We start from the raw sequence: 23,523 nt of genomic DNA on the forward strand, positions 1-23,523 counted from the left end.
TCCATTTCAGGGCAAAATATGTCAGTTAGAAATGGGGTTAGTAACACAGGAGAGATCTGGGAAACATTCTGTTACTAGATATAAACTTTGTGAATTATTAACTACAAGCTTTGTCATGTACCCCGTTGTCCCTGCTGTAGTTTTGTGAGTGATCGATCTTGCCTATGATTTTGACTATTGCACTTTTATCCGTGATTTCAGTTAAGCTCAGTAGTGCTGTTGGTGTGGTGGTTGGTTTTTTTGGTTGGTGTGTTTTGTTTTTTTTTTAATTTGGTTGGGGGTTTTTGTGAACTGGTTATTGGGTTGCTGACCATCACAGTTAAGTCAGCTGAGGTCTGCTAAGAGTTGTATGATGTCCTACAAACCAGAAATTGTGACGAGGATTCCACAGAGACTATGATTCATGCCTCATGTAGTTTCAGCCACAGGTGTTGATGTAAATATCAGGCTGAGTTTGCCTTAAGGGTGAACACATAAAGCTGCAAAGCTCAATTAACTAGGTGTGATAACTCAGAGGAGAATAAAAGCTGCTCAGAAAATTATGGACAAAATTCAAATCCTTTTCTCTTAGAAAAAAACCCAGTCCTGCAATATCATGGGTAATTAGATTTTACATGCAACCTTTAGCTTTAAAACAAACAAAAAATGTAATTCCATAACCCCAAAGGGGGTGGACGGACGGACACGGAATCTTCATAAGCGGCTAATTATGGTTACTAGCCCTGCCAAATCTGACCACCACAAACATTTCCTTCTGCTTTGTAACGAGTGGAAATTAATGTAGGTTTCTGCAACAATGCTGTATGGTTAACCAGTCCCTGCGCCTTTGCAATACATACTTTTCCATCTCCAGTGCCAAGGGTTCCTACTGCAGAGCGGCTATACACGTCTAAACCTAAACTGCAATGCAACCATTGTACAACTCTAGCGTTGTTATGCCCTTGTCAGAGTGAGTAGACTCATTGCAGGTATATCCATGTTTTAAATGTAGGGCATAGGGATATTTTTCCCTTAGCATGCCACCACACGGCCAGGCACTAACACTGTAGAGCAATTGAGCTTCCCTGCTGTTAAGATTATTTCCCAACTCACCAGGGATATATCTTTTTTTTTCCCTTCTGCTAGAAAATCAGGGAAGCTGAAAGCAGAGCTGGAAATCAGAAGCTTGGCAGGGGAGTAGTTTCGAAGTGGATGGGACTGTATTTTACAATTGCCTTGTGAATGCTTTGCAGAAGTTAGCCTGCGTTTTGTAATGAGGTGTTCCAGCAAATGACTTCGGGACAGCTGCATTCATTACTCCATTGTGAAACACAGCAAGCTTGAGCATGTTTTATCTGTGAATTTCACCTTGGCCTTTACTGTGGAACCATTACTGGAAGATGCATATGATGCTTTGAGGAAAATATTACACCATAGCTTCATTTAAAATGTATCAGTAGTGTTAAAGCAGTGTGTCAGGAAAAAACTAGGTGAAAAAAAAAATCAGAAAAACATGTATTCTGGTTGAACGGATGCTGGATGGCACATACCTGGGGTTACGTGCAGAGGTCCCTGCCTGTAGAGTTCACAGTACACATCAGGAAATGGTAGTCAGCTGCATTCAGTTAGCAGCTAAGTCAGGTTTTCTCCCACAGTTTGCTGCCCGTTTTCTATCTGTCATGGGCTATTCAGTGTTTGGTCAGGTGTTGGAGGTAAAATCCCCTACCTCCTGAACTGTCAGAGAACCAGGTATCTGCTGCTGATTGGAATGTAATTATTCTAGAGGCATAATTGTGTTTTGCTTTCATAGACGTGTTGAGTTCAAAGGGTGTGCGTTTTCAATGATGGGAGCGCTGCTTTGGTATTTTTATTTTTGTATCTGCATGAGTCAGCACTGGGAAGTTCAATTATCCTTTAAAAGGTGCATTCTTTAGCAAATTCTGCAATTTTTAAAGGTATTTCTTATGGTGCTGGAAAGACATGGAAATGCTAGGGGAAATGAGTATTAGGCTGTCAACAGAAGTAATGATAACCAGCTATCTTCCTCTTTCCTGCATTACTGTGTTTCTGGAAATATGCACAAACAGTATAGGAAGTCAAATATATTTATGGATCCTGCTCTGTTCTAAGTGGCACAAAAGTACGTAGGTTTAATGTGCTTATTAGCTGTATACTTAATCTCTGCCTTTGACCTTAATATCTGATTTCTGTCCCTTACTTTATACTATTGACCCTGACTCAGGGGTCAATGAGAAATCCTCAAGCTGTGTTGTCCCAGTATCCCAAGAAGCCTTATTACGTGGGCCCTGTTTCCCTTGGAAATACAGATAGGATTTGAAAGAAATTCCCAAGAAATTGTAATGTGTTTTTTCTTTCTTTCTTCTTTTCTCGGCTTTTTTTAAGGCATCAAGACTTAGGAGGTTGTGTGTTCCCTGTGTATGTGTATTCTACTCTAATATTTTTTTTAACCTCTGGCTGATCCCAACTGAATTTGACTTATTTGTCAAAGAAACAAATCCTTTGAAGTCCTGAGGAAATAGATAGCTGGAGAGAGGATTGAGATTTTTATTGTGCCCCGCCTCGGTGGTGATGACCCATGCCCAAGGAGAAGACTACTGTGTGTCTTTGCAGTGTTCTGAAATACTGGTGAATCCACTGATATTTATTTTTTTTTTTCAGCCCAATGATCGCAAAATTACTTCATTCATGATAACTCAGTGGGATTTCTGAGGACCATGTAAATGCTTGTTGTTTGTGTGCTCTCTCTTCCTACAATCAGCACTTAGGTGGCACTCTTTCAGAGGAGAGTACAGCAGCTGTGTGTCTGCACCTGATCTTCACTCTCAACACCATCCCAGAGATGCTGCTTTTTGTTTGGAGGTCTGACACTTCTGCTTGCCCAGAGCACCTAAAATAGATGCTCCTCCTATGACAAACGTTGTTTTTATATTCTCCTTCAGTTCTGTAAAGCTGAAGTATTTGGGGGTCAAAGAGTGGAGGTTTGAATTGCTCAAGAATTCTTTAAAAAGAATAATATTAATGAGATGTCACACTGATTTATTAAGCAAATTCTGGTTGAGCCGCAGCTGAAGTGTGATAAACCTTTAACAGATGAAGAAAAAAAATTGGATGAGTTCATTAGTCTAGTGTACCACTCTATACATTACATAGGAAAATCAAAATGTCATCATCTGTTATGATCCCATAGGTATTTATGAATATACTAAACCCTGATTATTGCTTACTGGAATAATGAGAAAAACTCTGTGGCATTTTGGAAATTCTCCATGGCTTTTGCTTTTTTTGCGAGGGACAATTGTAGGACTAGTTGAGTTTATCTGAATATCTGAACTTTTTCCTTAAGTCTTCTTTCTGTGGTGCTCCTCTGTGGTAAAATTTAAATTGCTCTAATAAATCAAAGTATCTCTTTTACCCTAAGGAATTATTCTAGGATGGGGTAAAGGGGCAGTGATGGAGACAGCCATCCATGGCTCCTCATATCTGGAGGGCTGAAATATCTTGATTCCCTTGCACAATGGAGATAGGTACAGACCAACTCTCTGAATACTGTGCTAGTGACTCTCTGCTTTCCTGACCAGCAGCTGGACTTGCTCCCTGATCAACTGACACTTCCAGAAGACAAACTCTGCATTGCTGATGATGTATATTTCATCAACAACCATCACCCGCTGCTCCTGAAGGAGAGAAGGATGAGCATCACCTTGTCCTTTTGATGACTCCTTGAGCACAGGTTTTGAGGTTATTATTTTTTAAATACCTGTCTACTAAGCAGCCATTTTATAAAGTACTGTCTGGAACAGTCACAAGCAGAGGTGCTGTCAAGGCTGATGCCAGCTACGCAACCACTTTCAAGACTGAAACTTTGCTAATAGGACTATTTCCTTCTCCTTTTTGTAGGAGTGGAACGTAGTCCTGCAGGTGTGAGGAGGAGGAGTGGTACTTCTCACTGGCTGCTGCTCTTCATGTAAGTAGATGAATGTGATGCACCGTAAGGATGATTTTGACAAACTGCTTCTTATAAGTAACTAAAATATCCAGAATAACAGACCAGATTCTATAGTCTTTTTGCATGGCCTTTGAGTGGGAGAAATGTAGCAATAGCTGAAATCAGTACTGTAAGACTTGAATTTCCTGAGTGATGCATTTTCTCCATTCTGACTCTAAAGCAGAAAGGTTTGGGGGATGTGATATGTCATTTCACTCCAGATGTGAATAAAAAACTTCTCCAATTTAAAACTGTATTTTTCTAGATTTTACATTGGATGTCTAAGGTTGGACATTAAGCCAAAACATTATGGGTGCTTATCGATCCAGAGCAGTTGTCTCTTCATTAGATATCTTATACAGATCTTATCTGGATTACTCTGACTGTTGTCACCTGCAGAGATCTTCAGTGCTAGGGAGCATTTCTACTCAAGTCAAATGGATAACATGACTCTTCAAGTGAGTCAAGTTAAGACACTCTCTGGTCTTGAGGTCTGTCTTTGCTTGAGAGTGAAGTATTCCAAGGTAGTTGTTGCTCTGAGACTGGCTGGGCATCACTCTGCTTGTGGGACATGGTGAGTGATTGCCTTCGCATCAGTTGTTTCTTTTCCTCTTTCCTTCACTTATTAAACTGATTTTATTTCAGTCCAAGTTTTCTTGATTTTGTTCTTTGTATTCTCTCACCTCTACTATCTCTTGGGGGAGAGTGAGTGAGCGGTTGCATGGACGCTTAGCTGCTGGCTGGAGTCTGTGTATTATAGTTACGTTGATGTATCCCTTCATTTATTTGTAAGTTAGACAAGAGCAACGAATCCATAGACCACAGGCTAGGCTTTGCCTTATGCCTAATTTTCCATGGGATTTATCTATGGCAATCTAAATGTGTGCTCAGGCACCTCTCTGAAATGCCTGTACACCAATGCATGCAGCATGGGGAATAAACAGGAGGAACTAGAGGTCTGTGTGCGGTCGCAGGGCCATAATCTCATTGCAGTCACAGAGACATGGTGGGATAGCTCACGTGACTGGAATGTGGTCATGGATGGCTACAGGCTTTTCAGGAAAGACAGACCAGCAAGGCGAGGTGGGGGAGTTGCTCTTTATGTGAGGGAGCAACTGGAATGCATCGAGCTCTGCCTTGGAATAGAAGGAGAACAAGTTGAGAGCTTGTGGGTAAAAATTAAGGGACAGCCACATATGGGTGACACTGTTGTGGGTGTTTGCTACAGGCCACCTGATCAACAAGAGGAAGCTGATGAAGCCTTCTACAGACAGCTGGAAGTAGCCTCGCAATCACAGGCCCTGGTCCTCATGGGAGACTTCAACCACCCTGATATTTGCTGGAAAAGCAACATGGCGAGCCATGCACAATGCAGAAGGTTCCTGCAGAGCATCAAGGACAACTTTGTGATGCAGGTGGTAGAGGAACCAACGAGGCGAGATGTGCTGCTTGACCTTATCCTAACAAACAAGGAAGGGCTGGTTGAGGATGTGAGGGTTGGGGGTAGCTTTGGCTGCAGTGACCATGAGATGGTTGAGTTTAGGATACTGTGAGGTAAAAGCAGGGCTGAGTCAGGTTACAACCTTGGACTTAAAGAGGGCCAACTTTGGCCTCTTCAAAGATCTGCTTGGAGGAGTCCCATGGACTAGACTCTAGAAGGCAGGGGGATCTAAGAGAGCTGGACAGTATTCAAGGACTGCTTCCTCCGAGCTCAAGATCGGTGCATCCCCAGTAGGAAGAAGTCGGGCAGAGGAGCCAGGAGACCTGCATGGATAACCAAAGACCATCTAGAGAAAATCAGATGGAAGAGGGAGGTTCACAGTATGTGGAAAAAAGGACTGGCCACTTGGGAGGAATATAGGAATGCTGTCAGGGTGTGCAGAGATGCAACGAGGAAGGCCAAGGCCCACTTGGAACTAAATCTGGCAAGGCATGCCAAAGATAACAAGAAGGGCTTATTTAAATACATCAGCGGTAAAAGGAAGACTGGGGATACAGTGGGCCCCTGCTGAACAAGGAAGGGGCCCTGGCGATGCAGGATGTAGAGAAGGCAGAGTTACTGAATGCCGCCTTTGCCTCGGTCTTTACTGCTAAGGCTGGCCCTCAGTCATCTCAGCCCCCAGAGAAGAGAGGACAAATTGGGACAAAGGAACACTCACCATTGTTTGAGAAAGACTGGGTCAGAGATCACCTAGGCAAACTGGATCCTCGCAAATCCATGGGCCCTGATGGGATGCACCCGTGAGCGCTGAGGGAGCTGGCGGATGTTCTTGCTGAGCCACTCTCTGTCATCTTTGAAAGGTCGTGGAGGACAGAAGAGGTGCCCAAGGACCGGAGGACAGCAAATGTGACTCCAATCTTCAAAAAGGGCAAGAAGGAGGACCTGGGGAACTGTAGGCCAGTCAGCCTCACCTCCATCCCTGGAAAGGTGATGGAGCAATTCACCCTGGAGGTCATGTCCAGGCATGTGGAGAACAAGAAGGTTATCAGAAGTGTAGTGAACATGGATTCACCAAGGGGAGATCATGCTTGACCAAACTGATAGCCTTCTACGATGGCGTGACTGGCTGGGTCAATGAAGGAAGTGCAGTGGATGTTGTCTATCTTGACTTAAGCAAGGCATTCGACTCTGTCTCCCATAGCTTCCTCACAGGGATCCAAAGGAAGTGTGGGTTGGATGAGTGGACAGTGAGGTGGACAGAGAGCTGGCTCAACAACAGAACTCAGAGGGTCGTGATCAATAGACCAGAGTCTGGATGGAGGCCTGTCACTAGTGGTGTTCCCCAGGGGTCTGCGCTGGGTCCAGTCCTGTTCAACATAGTCATCAATGACCTGGTTGATGGGATAGAGCGTAACCTCAGCAAGTTCGCTGGTGATACCAAGCTGGGAGGAGTGGCTGATACACCAGAAGGCTGTGCTGCCATCCAGTGAGACCTGGACAGGCTGGAGAGCTGGGCCCAGGGGAACCTGATGAAATTCAACAAAAGCAAGCGCAAGGTCCTGCCCCTGGGGGGGAACTAGGTTAGAGGCTGAACTACTGGAAAGCGGCTCTGTTGAGAAGGACCTGGGAGTGCTGGTGGACAAGCAGCTGACCATGAGCCAGCAATGTGCCCTTGTGGCCAAGAAGGCCAAGGGTATCCTGGGCTGCATTAAAAGGAGTGTGGCCAGCAGGTCGAGAGAGGTTATCCTCCCCCTCTGCTCTGCCCTAGTGAGACCACATATGGAGTACTGTGTCCAATTTTGGGCCCCCCTGTTTAAGAAGGATGTGGAACTCCTTGAGCAAGTCCAGAGGAGAGCTACTGAGATGATCAGGGGACTGGAGCATCTGCCATATGAGGAAAGGCTGAGAGGCTTGGGTTTGTTTAGCCTGGAGAAGAGAAGACTGAGGGGGAACTTCATAAATACCTATAAATATCTAAAGGGTGGGTGTCAGGATGATGGGACTAGGCTCTTTTCAGTGGTGCCCAATGACGGGACAAGGGGCAATGGGCACAAGCTGGAACATAGGAAGTTCCACCTCAAGATGAGAAAGCACTTCTTTACTGTGAGGGTGCCAGAGCAGTGGGACAGGCTGCCCAGAGAGATTGTGGAGTCTCCTTCCCTGGAGACATATAAAACCTACCTGGACGTGTTCCTGTGCCCCCTGCTCTGGGTGTGCCTGCTCAAGCAGGGGGGTTGGACAACATGATCTCCAGAGGTCCTTTCTAACCCCTACCATTCTGTGATTCTGTGAAATGTTCCAAACCTTAATTCCCTCTGCTTGAGTCACTATGCCACTTCCTTTATATCCATGGTAGAGTGCAAGTATCAGGCCTGTCCGAGTATTGCTGCTGGATTCGAAGTCTTGCTTGCAAGGTCAGCTACAAGAAGACCCCAACCAGTCTTACAGCCATAGAATCATAGAATCATTTAGGTTGGAAAAGACCTTTAAGATCATCAAATCCAACTGTAAACTGCCAAGTCCACCTCTGAACCATGTCCCTAAGTCTTTTAAATATCTCCAGGGATGGTGACTCAACTTCCCTGGGCATCCTTTTCCAGTGCTTGACAACACTTTTGATGAAGAAATTTTTCCTGATTTAAACCTCCCCCTGGTGCAACTTCTGGACATTTCCTCTTGTCCTATCACTTGTTACTTGGGAGAAGAGACCGACACCTGTGTCACTACAACGTCCTTTCAGGTAGTTGTAGAGAGCGATACAGTCTCCCCTCAGCCTCCTTTTCTCCAGGCTAAACACCCCGAGCTCCCTCAGCCACTCCTGATCAGACTTGTTTTTCAGACCCTTCACCAGCTTCGTTGCCCTTCTCTGGACATGCTCCAGCACCTCAGTGTCCTTCCTGTAGTGAGGGGCCCAAAACCGAGCACAGTATTCAAGGTGTGGCCTCACCAGTGCCGAATACAGGGGCACGATCACCTCCCTGCTCCTGCTGGCCACGCTATTGCTGATACAAGCCAGGATGCTGTTGGCCTTCTTGGCCACCTGGGCACACTGCATAGATAAGAGCCCAGATAAAGTATATAAATAGTAAGGTCATTGTAGTGGGCCTTTTAAAATATTTCATAGATGCTGTTTGCACACCCATTAGCTGCCCTCTGCTATACTGTGTACAAATGCTTTTCCAAAATAAAAATGGGGGAAGGAAGCAGGCTTCTAGCTGTAGGTAGATAATTAATGTGTCGGAGTTCTATAGGATGATAATCCTAGTCACTGGAGAGAGTTGGGTGCTTCCAAAGAGCAGTTCACCTCTTAGGTGATACCAGAGAACATTTTAGCCTGTTTCATTTCATTAAATAGTGATGGTGACTCATCTGCAATTACAAACACATGCTCAATACTTACATCTGTCCTCCCATGTCTTCGTAGGAAAGGAGCACAGCTGTAATCAAAAAAAGTAATAAAAGTGTGTGTCAAGAAAGAACAAGCACTGAAGATGTCTTGAGGTTGTCGTCTTTTGCTTTAGGAGCATGATAAATTCCCTTGCCCACAGACTGTCAGCCTACGGGCACAATTGCACACTTGACTGATGGTGTGGATCCCACTTTAGAGCCTCTGGTGTGGGACCACCCTATATCCTATGACTTAGTGATAAAGGGGTGATATCTTTTGGTCTGAGCTGAAGATGCAGGTGGCTCCTCAGTGCTGTTACTTAGCATTGCCTCAGCAGTGGGCAAGATGACTGCAGTAGTTCTGGTTGAGAGGAAGGTGCTCTAGAGTAATTCAGTCCTTGGGAGCTGTATCTTCAGCAATAACACAAAGCAGCTTGTGCATTTGTTGTCATTGTCACTTGTGTCAACTCACCTCAGATTGTGTTGAAGTATTTATGAAATAACCTGGGAAAATTGATGCAACTAATTTGTAAATAAGGCCTAAATTGGCAATGAGAGTGTGAATATTTTTTTTTCTGGTCGTAATGAATCATGTATTAGAGCAAAACTTTAATTCTAACAGGATATGAATACAACTGTGCAACTTACATGCAGACAGTTTTAAGTCAAACAGGTTATTTGTTATTGTCCCATAAGAAAGAAGTTTCCTGTGGTCTTTGTATTGTCAAAGCAGGAAATTCAGCTTAATGTCTCTTGTTCTTCATCTAACCCAAATGCTTTAAACAGATGCTTTGATAATTGCATGAAGACTTAATTTCTTATGTATTTCAATCACTGTCACTTCAGATTTTGTCAGAATCTAGGTCAAAAAGGGATTATGAGTGACTCAGTTTTGGCGTGTTTTATTTGGGTCATGTAAATGAAGCCTGATATTTAGACATGGTGCCTGAGAGCTTTTGTTGAGGGGGTTATGAAAAACAAAATCATTATTTCTAAAAAATACTAAAGTTGGACCCTGTGGCTGCACTGGTGTACCACAGTTCAGATCAGGAGGTCTCTCGCGTCCTTTATCACAGCACCTTTCTATCACAAGTCAGCAGTCTTGCAAGGCTTGTGAGCCAGACTCTGAGGGCTTTTCCCCCTTTGCCTTATGTTAAATGTTGAACAGCTGTAGAAACCTTGTGAGAATTTGGAGATATCACTGATCGTCAGCCTCAAAGTTTTGTGAGAAGAGTGATTCTGAGTCTGTGTCAAAACTGGTCAGGGGTCTGGGTGGCAAATGGGAGTCTCCAGCTCTTGTGGCTGCCTCTCAAGAGGCTGCAAGGCTGTGCTGGTGCTGCTGCAAGTGGGTCAGCTCTTCTGCCACCCCAGGAACCTGTGCTGCAAGTTATGTAGCCCAGTTTGAGTGTCTGTGTGACTCCAGACCTCATATCGCCATGCAGCTAGTACTGCTGAAGGCTTCTGTTGTTACAGTGGTATTGGTGAAACACTCTCTTGTCTTCTGGCCTGCAGCTTTCTTCTGCTGGGTTTCTTCTTTCTCACGGTGTGCGGATCAAGGACGTATAGGATCGCAACATAGCTTCTTGAGTAGTTAATATTGCTTAATTTAATTTATGAAATCCACGAAAAGCCCAAATGTGGAGATTGTGGCATATTGTCTAACTGGATGGGTAACTTTTATTCTTGAAAAGCTGGAGAGAATCCACTGTTGTCAAACTGAGCCATAAAGTGACTACAGAGCCTGATCTAAGCGATGCGACAGCTGTCGTGTTCCGCTGCTTGTAACAGTATGAGCTGAATATCTTGTTTCATATCAGGGAGCGTTACTTCAAAAGCATTATAATATAATCAAACTGATATAGATCTCTATTGTAATAAGACTGTCTCACAAAACAGCCAACCCAACAAAAAACCTGTAGCTGGGAGCTCATCACACTTTTTTTCATAAATGATTGTATAACCTAAAGCAGGAACTTGTATGTATTCAATCCCTAAGTCTGTGAAAGACCAGACCAATTATAATGATCATTTGAAACTTTATCTGAGGCAGCTTTCCTCTGCAGGACAGTTGGGATAGTCAGATACTTTAATTAGAAATGGTTGAAATTCAGATTTGTATTTTTTTTCATAAGAAGTCCTATTGCTTCAGAAAGAGGTTTTCTGTCTGATTTAGAAACTTAGGAATTCTAAAAAATAAAGAGTTTAAAAACCCCCAACTTATTCCAACTGCAGTTTCTCACTATTGAATAACAGCTGGTTTTAGTGATTTTTAAAAACGTTTAATGCAATAGCTGGCTTCTGTAATATTTTAGTAATGGTACTAGGTGCTTTTGTTATTACGTATTGAGTGCTATTACAGAAAAATAATGTGAAATTATCCTAAAATGAAAAAGAAATCTGACTTGACAATTTGAACACGAATGTTTAAATATTTTGGAAGAAAAAAAGATACATAGTTATTTGTATTAAAGCTTTATATGGGTTTCTAACATAATTTAGTTGAAAGCAGTACTTTAACAAAAACTAAAACAAAAACATTTTAGTAACGAAAGTTCCTGCTGGCTCTGCTTACCCTGTAACATCCCTTATGTAACAGAAAGAAGTGAGAAGAAAACGTACAGGCTGTTTTCTTTAACTATTTGCCATTGCCCGTGAGAGCCAGCCTTCATGTGGTGGCTGTAACTTGTAGTGAACTTGGTGAGAACCATTGCAGTTGTGCATCTGGCTGGAGGAGCTGGTGGGAGCTGGAATGCTGCTGTTTGGATGTTCTGATCGCTCCACTTGGTGCTGCCAAAGTGCAGGTATGGATTTCAGGACTAGAGAAAGTAACAGATATAAGGAGTTGCAATGTGCTGTTAGGTCTTCTCTGGTTTGTGAGGGTTGCAACTGCCCTAGGATATCCCTCTGTGTGTGGCTATTCAAAATTTTTGATGGTGGATAACTTTTATTTTGGGATTAGCCCATGATAAAATGTTCCACCCATCTCCTTCTTTCCCTTAAATCTCTGTAGTGTTAAAAAAAAAAATAATGTGGCACAGAACAAGTGCATAATTTTGTTTTTGAAATCAGTGGGAGGTGGAGCTATGAGTCAATCTATATGGCTCTTCTTCCCTGCCTCAGTTAGTTAGAAAATAGCGTGGTCCAGGAGCACCTGCCAGCTGTGAGACACATAGACTGGACCATCGTAGTGTTGCCTTTTATGAAACAGATTTACTAATGGGATCATCAGCCTACTCGCCTTTGGTAAGAGAAAATCAGCGGTTGGGCAGGAGGATCTGTTTGGCTATCTTGGTTGAGATTCGTCAAAAGCAAATTCTTGGGGAATTCTGGTCTTTAAATGTCAAATGGGTCTGCAGGTGGGCAGATTTATTTGTAAGATAGATAGTCTTGGTGAGATATAGATGTATCCCATCGTGAGGAGGAGAAATGGTAGGGCTATTGCCATGGCAAATATGAATAGAAACTGAAAACTGGGAATTTTTGACTGCTGGGTTTCATCAATGGCTCCTCTCTTGGCTCCTTGTCCCCAGGATCGGTTCATCCGAGCAAATCCACACAGGAAGATTGGAATCAGGAGGAGGAATCATGAAAGACCACACAGCGCTGAAGATGAGGTACTGAATAGAGGGCAGCTTCTGGGTTGCAGGGAGAGGGCTGCAGGGTATGAAGAATGGCCGTGCTACCTGCAGTCTTCCATCAGCCTTTCCCATCTCTCCCTAAGCTTAACTATTATTATGAGAGGTGATATTTTTTAACGGTTAGTTAAGGGATTATTTGTTTCTTCTGTGAGAGTGCTCTCTAGAGCAGAAAACATTTACTGTGACTTAGGGGTTGGGAAGGTGAGGAAGATGATGAACTTGTGGTTTAGATGCTGGGCAAGGAACTGGGAGAGCTGGATTTGAGTCTTGATTTGGCTGTGACATCACTGTGTGATGGTAGTCATACCTCATAACATCCAAGGCTCAGTCTTCAAATTGTTATTCCTTTGCTTTGTGGAGAGAGATAAGCAGATAAAATGGAGTATTCAGGGTCTGCTACTTGAAACAATTCTGAACGCTAATTTTGATGAAACTGAACTGGTAAAAGGTGTTGGAAGGCACTGAATATGGTGCATACTGGATATGTAATGATTTTTTTCCTCTTCTGAGTAGTGGCTAGTTGAAATGATATTAAATGTTAACTAAAAATAAAAAAATTTATGATGTTTTCTTTTCCCCTCCTGAGTTTTCCGAATCTGCTCCTTGGCTGTATTCAATGCAGAAGTATGAGCTTAACTCTTTGCTAGATCTGAGAGAGCAACGAGCTCACTACCTGCTAGCACTATGGAATAACAATTGGTTTTGTGCCTGTGTATTTTTCGTAGTACTTCAGCCATCTCATGAATAAGTTTTCTCCAAACTACTGGATATGGATGGTACTAAAGCTGAGAATGAAAAATTAACCCTCTGTTAACCCCCTGTTCATCTTGAGATGAAAAGTTGAGCTTTCAGCAATTCAGATCATCTACTCCTGTCATTCTATCTCCAGAAACATTGCTGCCAAAAATTCTGCTGAGGTTGTTGTGTTTCTTCCGAACCTGCTGGTTTTGTTCAAATGGTACTTTCTGAGACACAACTATTGGGTTAGGAATTTTTCCAGTGGGCTGTAAATAGCATAAAGCCTGGCGACTTACTCCTTTTTAGATGGTTAATCTGCTCCTGTCAGGACACTGGCATATCAAAACACGAGGTACACAAGGAGGTCATAAGAGAGACAGTTTCTCAGAAATCGTGATGCTTTGAAGATTTAATTGCTCCTTTCAATTTAATTAATGGAGCTACTACTTCTTTTTGCAGTATTTTACTGTTATTCAAGAATGTTGTCTTTCCCCTGTAACCAAGTACAGGGTTGTAGGTAGCTGTGATGGGGGGTGGAGGGAGAGAACAAAAAACGGAGAGGGTTGTGGAGCCTTCAGGCTATTCCCCTGTAGAGCCCTACACTGTGGGATGTCAATAAACCTCTATACCTCAGTGCTTCTCCTTGGTAAATCAATCAGGTCAGCCTAGTGTTTTTCCATGTGAACATATTTTAAGAATATTTTGTTCTGAATAAGCCAGGGCATCCTGAATCACCTATTTCTGGCTTTTTTTTTTTTTGGGGGGGGGGGTGTGTGTGTATGTGCATTCACATGCAATTTTAACTTTGTGTTTAATCGTATAATCTAACACACTGGCAATTTTGCTCTCGTCCTATCAAATCTGATCGAATCTGTAATTTGGTTTGCATTTGCAACTTTCCGTTTTCTTACACTGTTTAGAGATTTTGTGATTCGTGCTTTCTTCAGTTCTGGTTTTCCTCCAGCTCCTGGTTTATGTACATACCCCAGTTCTGCATGTTGTGGTAACGTGGTTTCATTTTGATTAATGTAGACCCTGTCTATGGATGACAAGTTATCTTTTCTCAGTGTCACATAAAGCAAAGCAAAAAAGAAAATTAAAATACAGCTGCTTCTGCATTATGTCATGTCAAATTTGCACTGAAATGCTAGAGCTGCTTTACAGGGAGCTGGACCTATGTGTGAAATGGAAGAATGCTACCCCAGGCCTCTGATTTCAGCTTTCCTCCTGCTGGTCTAACTGAAGAGCTCTGGAGTCCAATACTTGACTGTTCACTTCTAGAACTGTTCTCTCCCTCTTGTAGTAATTTATTCCCTTTTAAGGGTCAGGTATTTTGGTATGGTGAAGGATGTTACGGTGTTATGTATCCGACAGCCAGGTTGGCCAGTAGCAGCGATATCTTGACTGGGGCATTATAAAATGGAGGGTGTGTGTCCTGTTCTGCAGTAACGTTATGTGGCAGACGGGCAGCAGTCCCTGCCGGAGGGAGGAGGGCATCCCTTGGTCCCCACGCTGGCACACCGGGAAGCGCTGTGCTGTAATCTGTTGCACTCAACCTGCAATTTGAGGAGCAAACCCTGCAGTGTGAAGGTAGCTGGATTTTACAGGGGAAGTTGTGTAATTACTTTTTTTGGTGAAAATTATCTTCTGATATTTCTTACTACTTCCTGCATTAAGACTTACCCTCCAAAACCTAAATCCTTAGAGAACTTAAACACAGCTCGTTAGTAAACCTAGCTGGAATCTCACATTATATGATGTCGGGTCTCAAGAAAGAATTTATCATAAATTATCTTAAATAATTAAAATAAAAACATATTCACTGTGTTAATTAGAGAATGGCCTTTGCTGTTCTATAGGATAGGCTGTGTTAGTTATGTCTGAGTTATTTGCTAATAATTAAGGTACTTCTCTCATTGTTCTGCAGCCAGAAGTGCCTCAGCTGCGCTGGCTTACTATAAAAATTATAAGCATGAGAAATCTCCGCAAAGCAGATCTGTGTAAGTATCACCAATGGCGTGTTTATAGGTTAGCAAGAAAATCACTGTCACCTGAATTTAATGCTCTTGTATGCCTGTTGCTTGGATTACAGTAATGCCTCCGTTTTTTTGGCTGAAGAAGTTATAGGTTTTCATTTTTGTTTAGACTCAATTAAAACAATTTAGAAAACAATTAACAATAGAAATGAAATAGAGCAGAAATTCTTTGTCAGGAAAGAAGTATTCCTTCCCTTCACTGGCTGATCCATGATGTTTTCCTTTCCCCTACCTCTTCAGTGCTCCTTTATCCACAGGTTGCCCATTTCCCTTCTGAAAGGGACACCTTTGTGAAAGATACAGGAAAAATCAGTACTTGTGTTGGGTGCTGCTGTGTTTGTGTCTTCATTGCTATATTGCTGGGGGTGACCTGTGCATTATAATTAGAACCAGGTCAAAAAATCTCCCAAACTATATTTTTCATTTTTTTTAAAAAAAGCAAAGTTTCAGGAGGTGAAGTCATGTGTGAGTTTGCTTGGAGCCTGGAAAATATTTGAAAATAGAAGTAAAATATCAGAAGAGCCAGGATCCTTCAGTATTGTTGAAACTGAATATTTTGGCTTTTGTTATCAAGTAGAATTAGTGGTTTAAAATTGGCTTTTGTTTGGAGTTGACATAAATGAGATGGAAAAGTGAAATAACTCTAAACCCAGAATGTTTTCCTTTGGCTGTAGTGAAATATTTAGGACTCCTCAGAGGTCAATCTTTTTTCCCCTGACTGGCAAAAGAAACAATACAAAGTACTGCTGTACTAATCATGCATCTTTTTGTTATCACAGTGGGCCAAACTGATTGCTACATCAAGCTGTGGCTGCCAACAGCTTCATGTCGGGAAGCCCGGACAAGAACCGTACCCAACTGCAGAAATCCTGTCTGGAATGAAACTTTCCACTTCATGATACAAAGTGAAGTAAAGGTAGGATCTGCACCTGTGATAGTGAGCGGATGCTTTCTGAAGGGGACATCTTCACCTGCTGTGTGCAGACTCTTTATGAGAGCCTTGAGGCTCACATAGAGGCTTGAACTCAGCTATGCTGAGGCGTAGGATGGTAATGGAAAGATGCAGAAAGGTCAGAGGCAGCATGAGAGATGCTGTTTCCTACTAGCAAGTAAATGTGCAAGCCTTGGTGTGGATTCTCTGGTGCCCTGACTGGTCTCTGTCATCTTCTAAGCACTAGAACCCCATTAATTGGATGGCAGGTTTTATAAACTCTTTAGAATATTAGTTATATTTTCTTATATGCAGCTGTGAGGGTATTTTTACCGTATCTTGCCATGAGCTCGTAATACCTGCTTTGTACAGTAACAATAAATTATAACAGGTGCCATAACTTAATGCTGTTTTCTAAAAATTTTAAAAATATCTTTTAATACTAACCATTCCACCATTAAACAGGCATATTTTCAAAAGCCTAATAGGCTATAAGAAAGCAAACCATATGTCTGACGTACAGACTTAAAATAGAACCATGCCTATCCCATGCTTTGAATGAGTGTAAGCTCAGAGGGTTATGGATCATCTGGAATAGAGTTGAATGCTTCTTTCTGTCTAAAAGCAGTTGTAAAAAAAAAAACAACCTGTTAAAATGTTTGTAGAACTAGCAGAGATAGATTAGCAGTCAGAGTGCTAGTGATACAAGGTCTAGACACGGAGTCAGCTTCCTATGGCTTAATAGTGCTGCATCTTCTCACATTGCTATTGGTAATCTGAGCCCTGAGGAACTGCAAGGGGAATCACTACAATTTAAATCTTGTTAAAAAGAGTTTGTTAATGTGCTTTAACTTCCATTTGTAAAGGGCTAAGGGTTTGCCCTCTATTATTATTTTCTGCTGATGTGCCAAAATTTCTCAAGATAGTGATTTTGAATCCACAAAAGATCTGACGAACAGCATGTGTAACCTCCACCCTGTCCAGTGCATGTTACCATAATGCATGTCACTTACGCTGCCTTTCTTCTGAGGTCTTATTCACTGCCAAATCTGAGGATTTACCTCTTCTAGGATTAGTCCCTGCCTTTGCAGTCTGAGCCACAGGGGCTGTGAACTGAACTCCACGCTGTCACAGGAGTCTGTCCGCATTGAATAATGTGAGGGCTGCATGCTGACTCATGCTAGACATCGCTTTTGGGCTCAGCAGTTCCAGAATACGGCATTTACTTCCTTCTCTGCCTCTCTTCAGAATGTCCTGGAGTTGACTGTCTGTGATGAGGATACTTTTACACCAGACGACCAGCTTCTGACTGTTCGCTTTGATGTGGCTAAAATCCAACCTGGAGAAAATGTTCGCCTGAGTTTTGAGTTGAATCCAGAGGTGAGAAATGAAAAGACGAGTGAAATTAAGTAGATAGATAAAATAGTACTCTTAATCAGAATTTTGGCCCAAGTTAATACCTATATCAAATTTTAGAGTTGTTATCACACACAAAGACATTGTTACAAGGACCTTATTAAAGCGTGAAGTTAAATGCTGAGGGTTTAGGAGGAATCAGAAACAGTCACCCCTCTGCTGTGATTGCAGTTAGATGCAATTTTATTAAAATATTTCTTTTGAAAAAAAGCAGAAAGCAAGAGTCAAAAATGAAAATGCTGAGGGTTAGAGATCTCATCGCTGTTGTAGGAGACTGACAGAGCAGGGATGGGAACAAATATGGCCCCCTTTCTGGGCAGCTGCCTTGACCCTTTGGCTAGTAGCTCACTAGGGGTACCTCCTCTCAGCTTCACCAGGGGTTTTGTCCTCTGCTTTCAGGCAATATGCTTGTAAATGATTCTATATTCTCATTAAAATCTCTCAGGTTTTTTTTCTTCTTCTGATAACCAACTTTTAATTTTTTTTAAAGTTCTCAGCAAGTCTGTGTTTGATCTTTTGTTCTTTTAGGGGGACTGAGCCAGAACAGAATGGATAGGGCTTGATGAATGAGGATCTCCCAAGTATTTTATTATCTTCTAGGTCAGTGTGTGATCTAGGAGGTTTTTTTGCTGCATATGTCTCAATATTGTGTTTGGTTGTATTAAAGAGGGGATAAAGAGTTTTTTATGAAAAGTTTGGTGGATGAAGTTGCTGGAAGGATAGGTGGAGAAATCACACCCATTTTCTAAGAGAGCAAAATATGTGCTCAGATTACTTTTGCAAAATATTACACCTTTTCTGCTTGGAAGCTGCGTAGTAACAAGATTTCAGGGCTTTTTCACACTTCTGACAAGGGCTTGAGTTTACAGTTCCTAGAAATTGTGTGTGCTCTGTTTATTTCTGAACTATTGTGTTAGGCTCTCTGGAAAACACTCTTTCCTGTTTTTTATATTACTGTTGCTTTGGAGAGTGTTTATTAACTGCTTTTCTAGAAAGCCAGTCTTTACTAAGGATTTCAATATACCTGCTCCAGCTGGATACAGTCTTCCTTAGAAAAAAGCCTCATGTGACTGAGATCATCTGAGGTGTGTCTCAAGTGTGAGTTTGCTCTGAGGCATGTGCAGAGTTGCCTTAATCCATTGGCTTAGTAAGGTGGAATTGGGGAGATAAGACAAGGTGAGCTGTGTCTCAGGAACGTCTTGGTCAAGCCGTCCTTATTCGGATCATGACTCCTACTCAGGCGCCTATGAGGCATCACAGATTATGGTCTGTGCATGGATTTTTAGAACACTTAAGGTTAACTTTTTTTTTTTAAAGTGACTTAGTAGTGGAACATGCTGGGCGACCTTAATAATAGGCAGTACTGCCACCTCTGCCCATAATGATTTCTTTCATCTACCAAGGTATCTCAGAAGGGGGGCTGAGGAGGCTGGGTGGGTAATGTCAGAGCATCAGGGCTGCTTCCTGCTGTGCCTCTTGCTCACTGTGTGGCCTAACAAGTCTTTCCGTTGCTTTGGTTCAGGTTTTTCACCCACAAAAATGTGAATGGGACTTAATAGAAATATAATCTGTGTAAGTGTGTGTACAACAGCATAAAAAGGATGGGAACTAGGCAGATGTTACGAGCCAGGGTCCCCTGAACATTGTTTCTGCTGTTCTTTGGGCAAAGTTGGAACAGACCCGCAGTGAGTTCGGGTAGTACAGACTGGTCACAATCTGATGCTTGATAAAGCCTGTCTTGCATCTCTGTAAGGTGACTGCTTTCTAAAATCCACCCCTCAGCCTTCTGTAACATATTATTGCAACCACCCTTATTCTCCTGAAATGGAGTCTTTGGGAGAAATTAGCAAGCAGAACCACCTGATGCTGGGTTACGTGCCACAAATCCGCTGTCAAAGAAGCTACCTGAGATGTCTCATTTATGGACGTGAACTAGTAAATAGAAAAATACTTTTCACCTTTACTGTAGCGATGATTTTACCTTGGCAGCTACATTATCAGACTTGCCATGGTTTTCACAGTCTCTTCACAAAATTAAAGTATGCTGTGCTGCCAGACAGAGGGATATTTGGCAGTAAAGCTTAGTTCTTCTGAATATGAATGAAAAATTTTTCCATCACTTGTCAGAAAGAGATTTATATTTTCCACTAATTAGTGTTTTCCTCCTTGTGGGTGACATAGATGATCTCTCTGATATATGTTTGTGTGGTATTTCCCGGATTGGCTGTGTCCCATACAGACTGATCCAGCAAATGGCTGCAGTAAAATAATAGTTATTCAGTACCTCTTATGTTGATGTGTTAGTCTTTTCTGTTGCTCTTCCCTGCTCTTACACTCTTTGTCCTTTTTGACCTTGATTTGGCTCTTGTGAGCTCTTTCCCTCATTCTGCTTCACAGCTTCAGTCTTCCCTCTTCTTTCTTCTTTCCTTCACACTTACCAATTTCCATTTTCCAAGTTGGTCTCTTCTCCTACCCTTTTTTATGTTTAGTGCTATTCTCTGCAAATTATTTTTTTTTTTAACCCAGACATATCCACCACCTTGGTCCATTAATTCTCAAGTATGTTCTCCTACATCATTCATCTGTTATATCTCCCGTCCTTGGCATTGATTGACCCTTGTCTCATCCTACTAATAATGGGACCTTCACCCCCTATTCTATGACACTTAGTCTCCTCTCCCCCTTGGGGGGACAGTTGGTTTGTAAACATTAGAGCAGTGGAGAGACATGAAATGAAAGGGTGGCAAAAGAAGGCTACATCTGTTTACATTATGACACAGAGGGTGTGGGAATAGCAAAACCTTGGAAGGGAGGGTTATACAAAATCATCAGAGATCTAGCAAAGGAAAAAGTTTGTTTTCTTTAAATTTAAAATAAATCTTATTTTCAGAATCAGGAAGAACTAGAAGTGGAATTTCTACTGGAAAACATGTGAGTAAACCCTAAATATTACAGAATTTGTCATCAGAAAACATCACATTTTAGAGAGTGGTAACGCCGCATTGGGGAAGTGGGTCCAAGTACCTGCACTCAGGCATCTGTCTCGGCATCTTCCCCATGGTTGCTTTTCCCTCCTGAATCAGGTGAAATCCATTCCTGAGTGACAGACTCACTTACTATTTATAGCTGAGGGTGGGTGTTTATTTTGTAATTCAGCCGAAGGAGAGATGGTGCAGATCAGGGGACGTAAGACAGAGTAAGTGTCCCTAGGAGCTATGGGACTGTGACCTGCCAGTGAGCGCAAGACGGGGTGAAGAATAGAAGTGCTGGTGGCACTTGTCAGCTAGAAAGACTGAGCTCAGAGAACTATTTGGATTTAAAAGATTATTGCTTACGTAACCACTCTTAAGCAAATGTTTTCATTTTTATTTTTCAGTCCAGGAGTATCTGAGAACATCATTACTAATGGCGTACTAGTGGTAATTGTTTTATTTTTTCATGCTATGCTGTTATGATAGGGCAGAACTGAAGGGTGTAGTTGGAAGAACTATGACTATGCATAGCCTTTACTCTTTTTCAGATGAGAGACAGGTATGGTTGTAAAGTTCTGAATTTGGACATGCTTGTAGTGCATTCTGTGTTGGGAAAGGCTCAGACCAGTGCTCTGCCCCACTGTCAGTGAGCTGCTCACTGAGGAAATGGCAGTAAAAAAGAAAACTTGGGAAGGGAGTGAATCCGGTGCCACTGCAGAGTTTATTACTGAATGTCTACCTTGGAGCCGAAGGCTGTTTTCACACCCTATCCAAAGTACCGTGCGATGCTCCTGTGCTGCTGCTTCCTCCAGCACCCTCTTCGGGAAGCATCAGCTTCATCTCAAAGGTGTTAAAGTACAGGCCCATCTGTCCAGTTGTTCTGCAGGGTTTTACGTATCCTTCGGTTCACTCTTCCGTAGACAAAAGTTAAAGCATGGTCTAGATGGGGAGAAAAATATCTTGTGTTAACTGTTAGGGATTGAATGTTATTTAAATGTAATGGGATAGATCCCCAGCTATCTTAGCTCCCTCGACCCCAGTATTGCTTGCATGATTTATACAAGAGAATCAGCCTTTGCAATTTCTTCATGTTTACAGGACATCATGGCCAAGCCTGGTGTTCCTACAGGACCCCTAGATCCTCAGTGAGGATCAGGAACTGTTTCTGTGACTGGTGATTTTTTTTGTTTATCCCTTCCAGTCTCGTGAAGTTTCCTGTTTGGAAGTACACGTGGATGAAACACAAATGAAGAGCCCTTACACAAGTGAGGCTATTGATTCAAATAGTTTGTCACTGCTTTTTGTGCTATGGGAGATACTACAGCTGGATCTAGATAAATATTTGATCTTTTAGTCTCTGTGTCAGGGCTGCCTGGGCTTTGAAGTGTTTCCTGAATTATGTATTTGCTGATAGTGAGAATCCTCTGGAGATGGCGTGACTGTGTAGCTTAAGGGAAACTTTGGAGGTGGCTGGGAGACTCAGAAACATAACTGCAGTGTGATGGAACTGAAATTCCTCTGACGGGAACGGAAAGTAAAATGGGAGACACGACTATCAGGAGTGGAAAGCCTATGGTGGAGACTCAGGGGGTGTGAACGCTGCTAGTGGCGTCCACTGATCTAACACATACTCTGTGTTGCTTGATAGGGAGGAAATTGCAATGCTGCACCAGCCTTTTGCCGCTTATTCAGCCTGGCCCTTGATCGCACTGATTATGGGGGAGGAAAAACATTGTGGCCCAAATTAATGTTGACTGCCATAATGCTGAAACTTTACTTGGGGCATTTTTATTGTTATTTTTTGGGGCTAGATGCAGTTAACATTTTTCCATGGTTTGCTTCTTGTTCTTAGGGAGAGATTTCACGTTCACAATGAAAGGATCCTACGAAGAAACCCAGGATGTTTCCATAGGTCCTCGCTGCGGGCGGGGAAGCAGCGAAACCACCATGTTCCACTACATCAAGCACAGTCAACCCAGACTGAACATGACGCTGCCAAAGGAGCATTTTTTCTGTGGTGTATGTTTTGCTTGTGGGTGTTGATAACAGCTAAAGTAACTTTTGGGAGAAACCTGATGAATTAGCCCTTCTCTGGTAGATTTGTACCTATGGGTTGTAAATCATTTTCTCCTGATAACATTTTTTTTTTCCACTTTAATTCAGCATGGTTCAGCTAGGAGGGAAGCGGATGCAAGTAGTCCCTTGGCTGTGTCTCTCCAGTCTCTGGACTTGAGAAAGAAAGTGACAATGATGAGAGTAAGTAACCTTTAACAACATTTGGAATTATTTAAACTAGTGTAAACTATATCTATGTGATACCTGATCAGTTATTAATTTTGTTGTTAAAATATACTGGCTGAGTTATAGGTATGCTCAGCTCTGCATACACTTGAAAGTGTAACTATTATTCAGGGGGAAAGTAGCATATTCAGAATTGCTGATTGCTTTAAAAGTATGTTAAAAGCAGGATTCTTTTGATGATTCTGTGCAGAAGGCCTGAGAAGAGACCAAAGATTTATCATTAGACTATATATCTGAATAATTGCTAATACAGTAAAACATGCTTTTCCAAACTTTCAGTTCTGTTTAATATTTATGGTGTTTTCATTCTTGATTCTCAGGGTGAATCTTATGAGGTGTCTGTGAAAGAAGATGGGTAAATCTTTTCTTTCTTTTGAACACTTAGGCCATCTCCTATCCTTTCATAGTATCATCTTTAGACAAAAAGAAGCTACAGCTTAAACTAGCTCATTTCAAAACCAGGAATAAAGATTGTAATCAGTTAAAGACTAAAATATGGGGAAAGGTTAATAAAATCATACATGCTTTTGAATTGGTTGGTAAGAGTTCAGCACAGGTAGTCATGGAGTATAACCAGACACAACGTCTTGTAATTTTTACCTGTAATATATACAGGTTTGTGCGTAACGCATTTCTCACATGTTTATCAGTCCTCTGCAGGTGTTTTTTCAATGAAAC

The 23,523-nt window shown here is 42.1% G+C and overlaps 1 protein-coding gene across 1 annotated transcript in view; it reads left to right on the plus strand.

The window, feature by feature from the left end:
• The first annotated feature begins 5,337 nt into the window (after positions 1-5,337).
• The window catches only part of LOC104042383 (cytosolic phospholipase A2 epsilon), a 29,953-nt gene continuing 11,767 nt past the window's right edge, over positions 5,338-23,523 (plus strand). Inside the window, exons 1-11 of the mRNA XM_064462327.1 lie at positions 5,338-5,475; positions 12,344-12,427; positions 15,117-15,189; positions 16,005-16,141; positions 17,405-17,536; positions 20,463-20,503; positions 20,949-20,991; positions 21,746-21,809; positions 22,397-22,563; positions 22,708-22,800; positions 23,166-23,200. Of these exons, the coding sequence (XP_064318397.1) occupies positions 5,338-5,475; positions 12,344-12,427; positions 15,117-15,189; positions 16,005-16,141; positions 17,405-17,536; positions 20,463-20,503; positions 20,949-20,991; positions 21,746-21,809; positions 22,397-22,563; positions 22,708-22,800; positions 23,166-23,200 (1,007 nt within the window). The remainder of the gene's footprint in view (positions 5,476-12,343; positions 12,428-15,116; positions 15,190-16,004; positions 16,142-17,404; positions 17,537-20,462; positions 20,504-20,948; positions 20,992-21,745; positions 21,810-22,396; positions 22,564-22,707; positions 22,801-23,165; positions 23,201-23,523) is intronic.

The sequence above is a fragment of the Phalacrocorax carbo genome, chromosome 10, assembly GCF_963921805.1.
Source record: "Phalacrocorax carbo chromosome 10, bPhaCar2.1, whole genome shotgun sequence".
Classification (NCBI taxonomy): domain Eukaryota; kingdom Metazoa; phylum Chordata; class Aves; order Suliformes; family Phalacrocoracidae; genus Phalacrocorax; species Phalacrocorax carbo.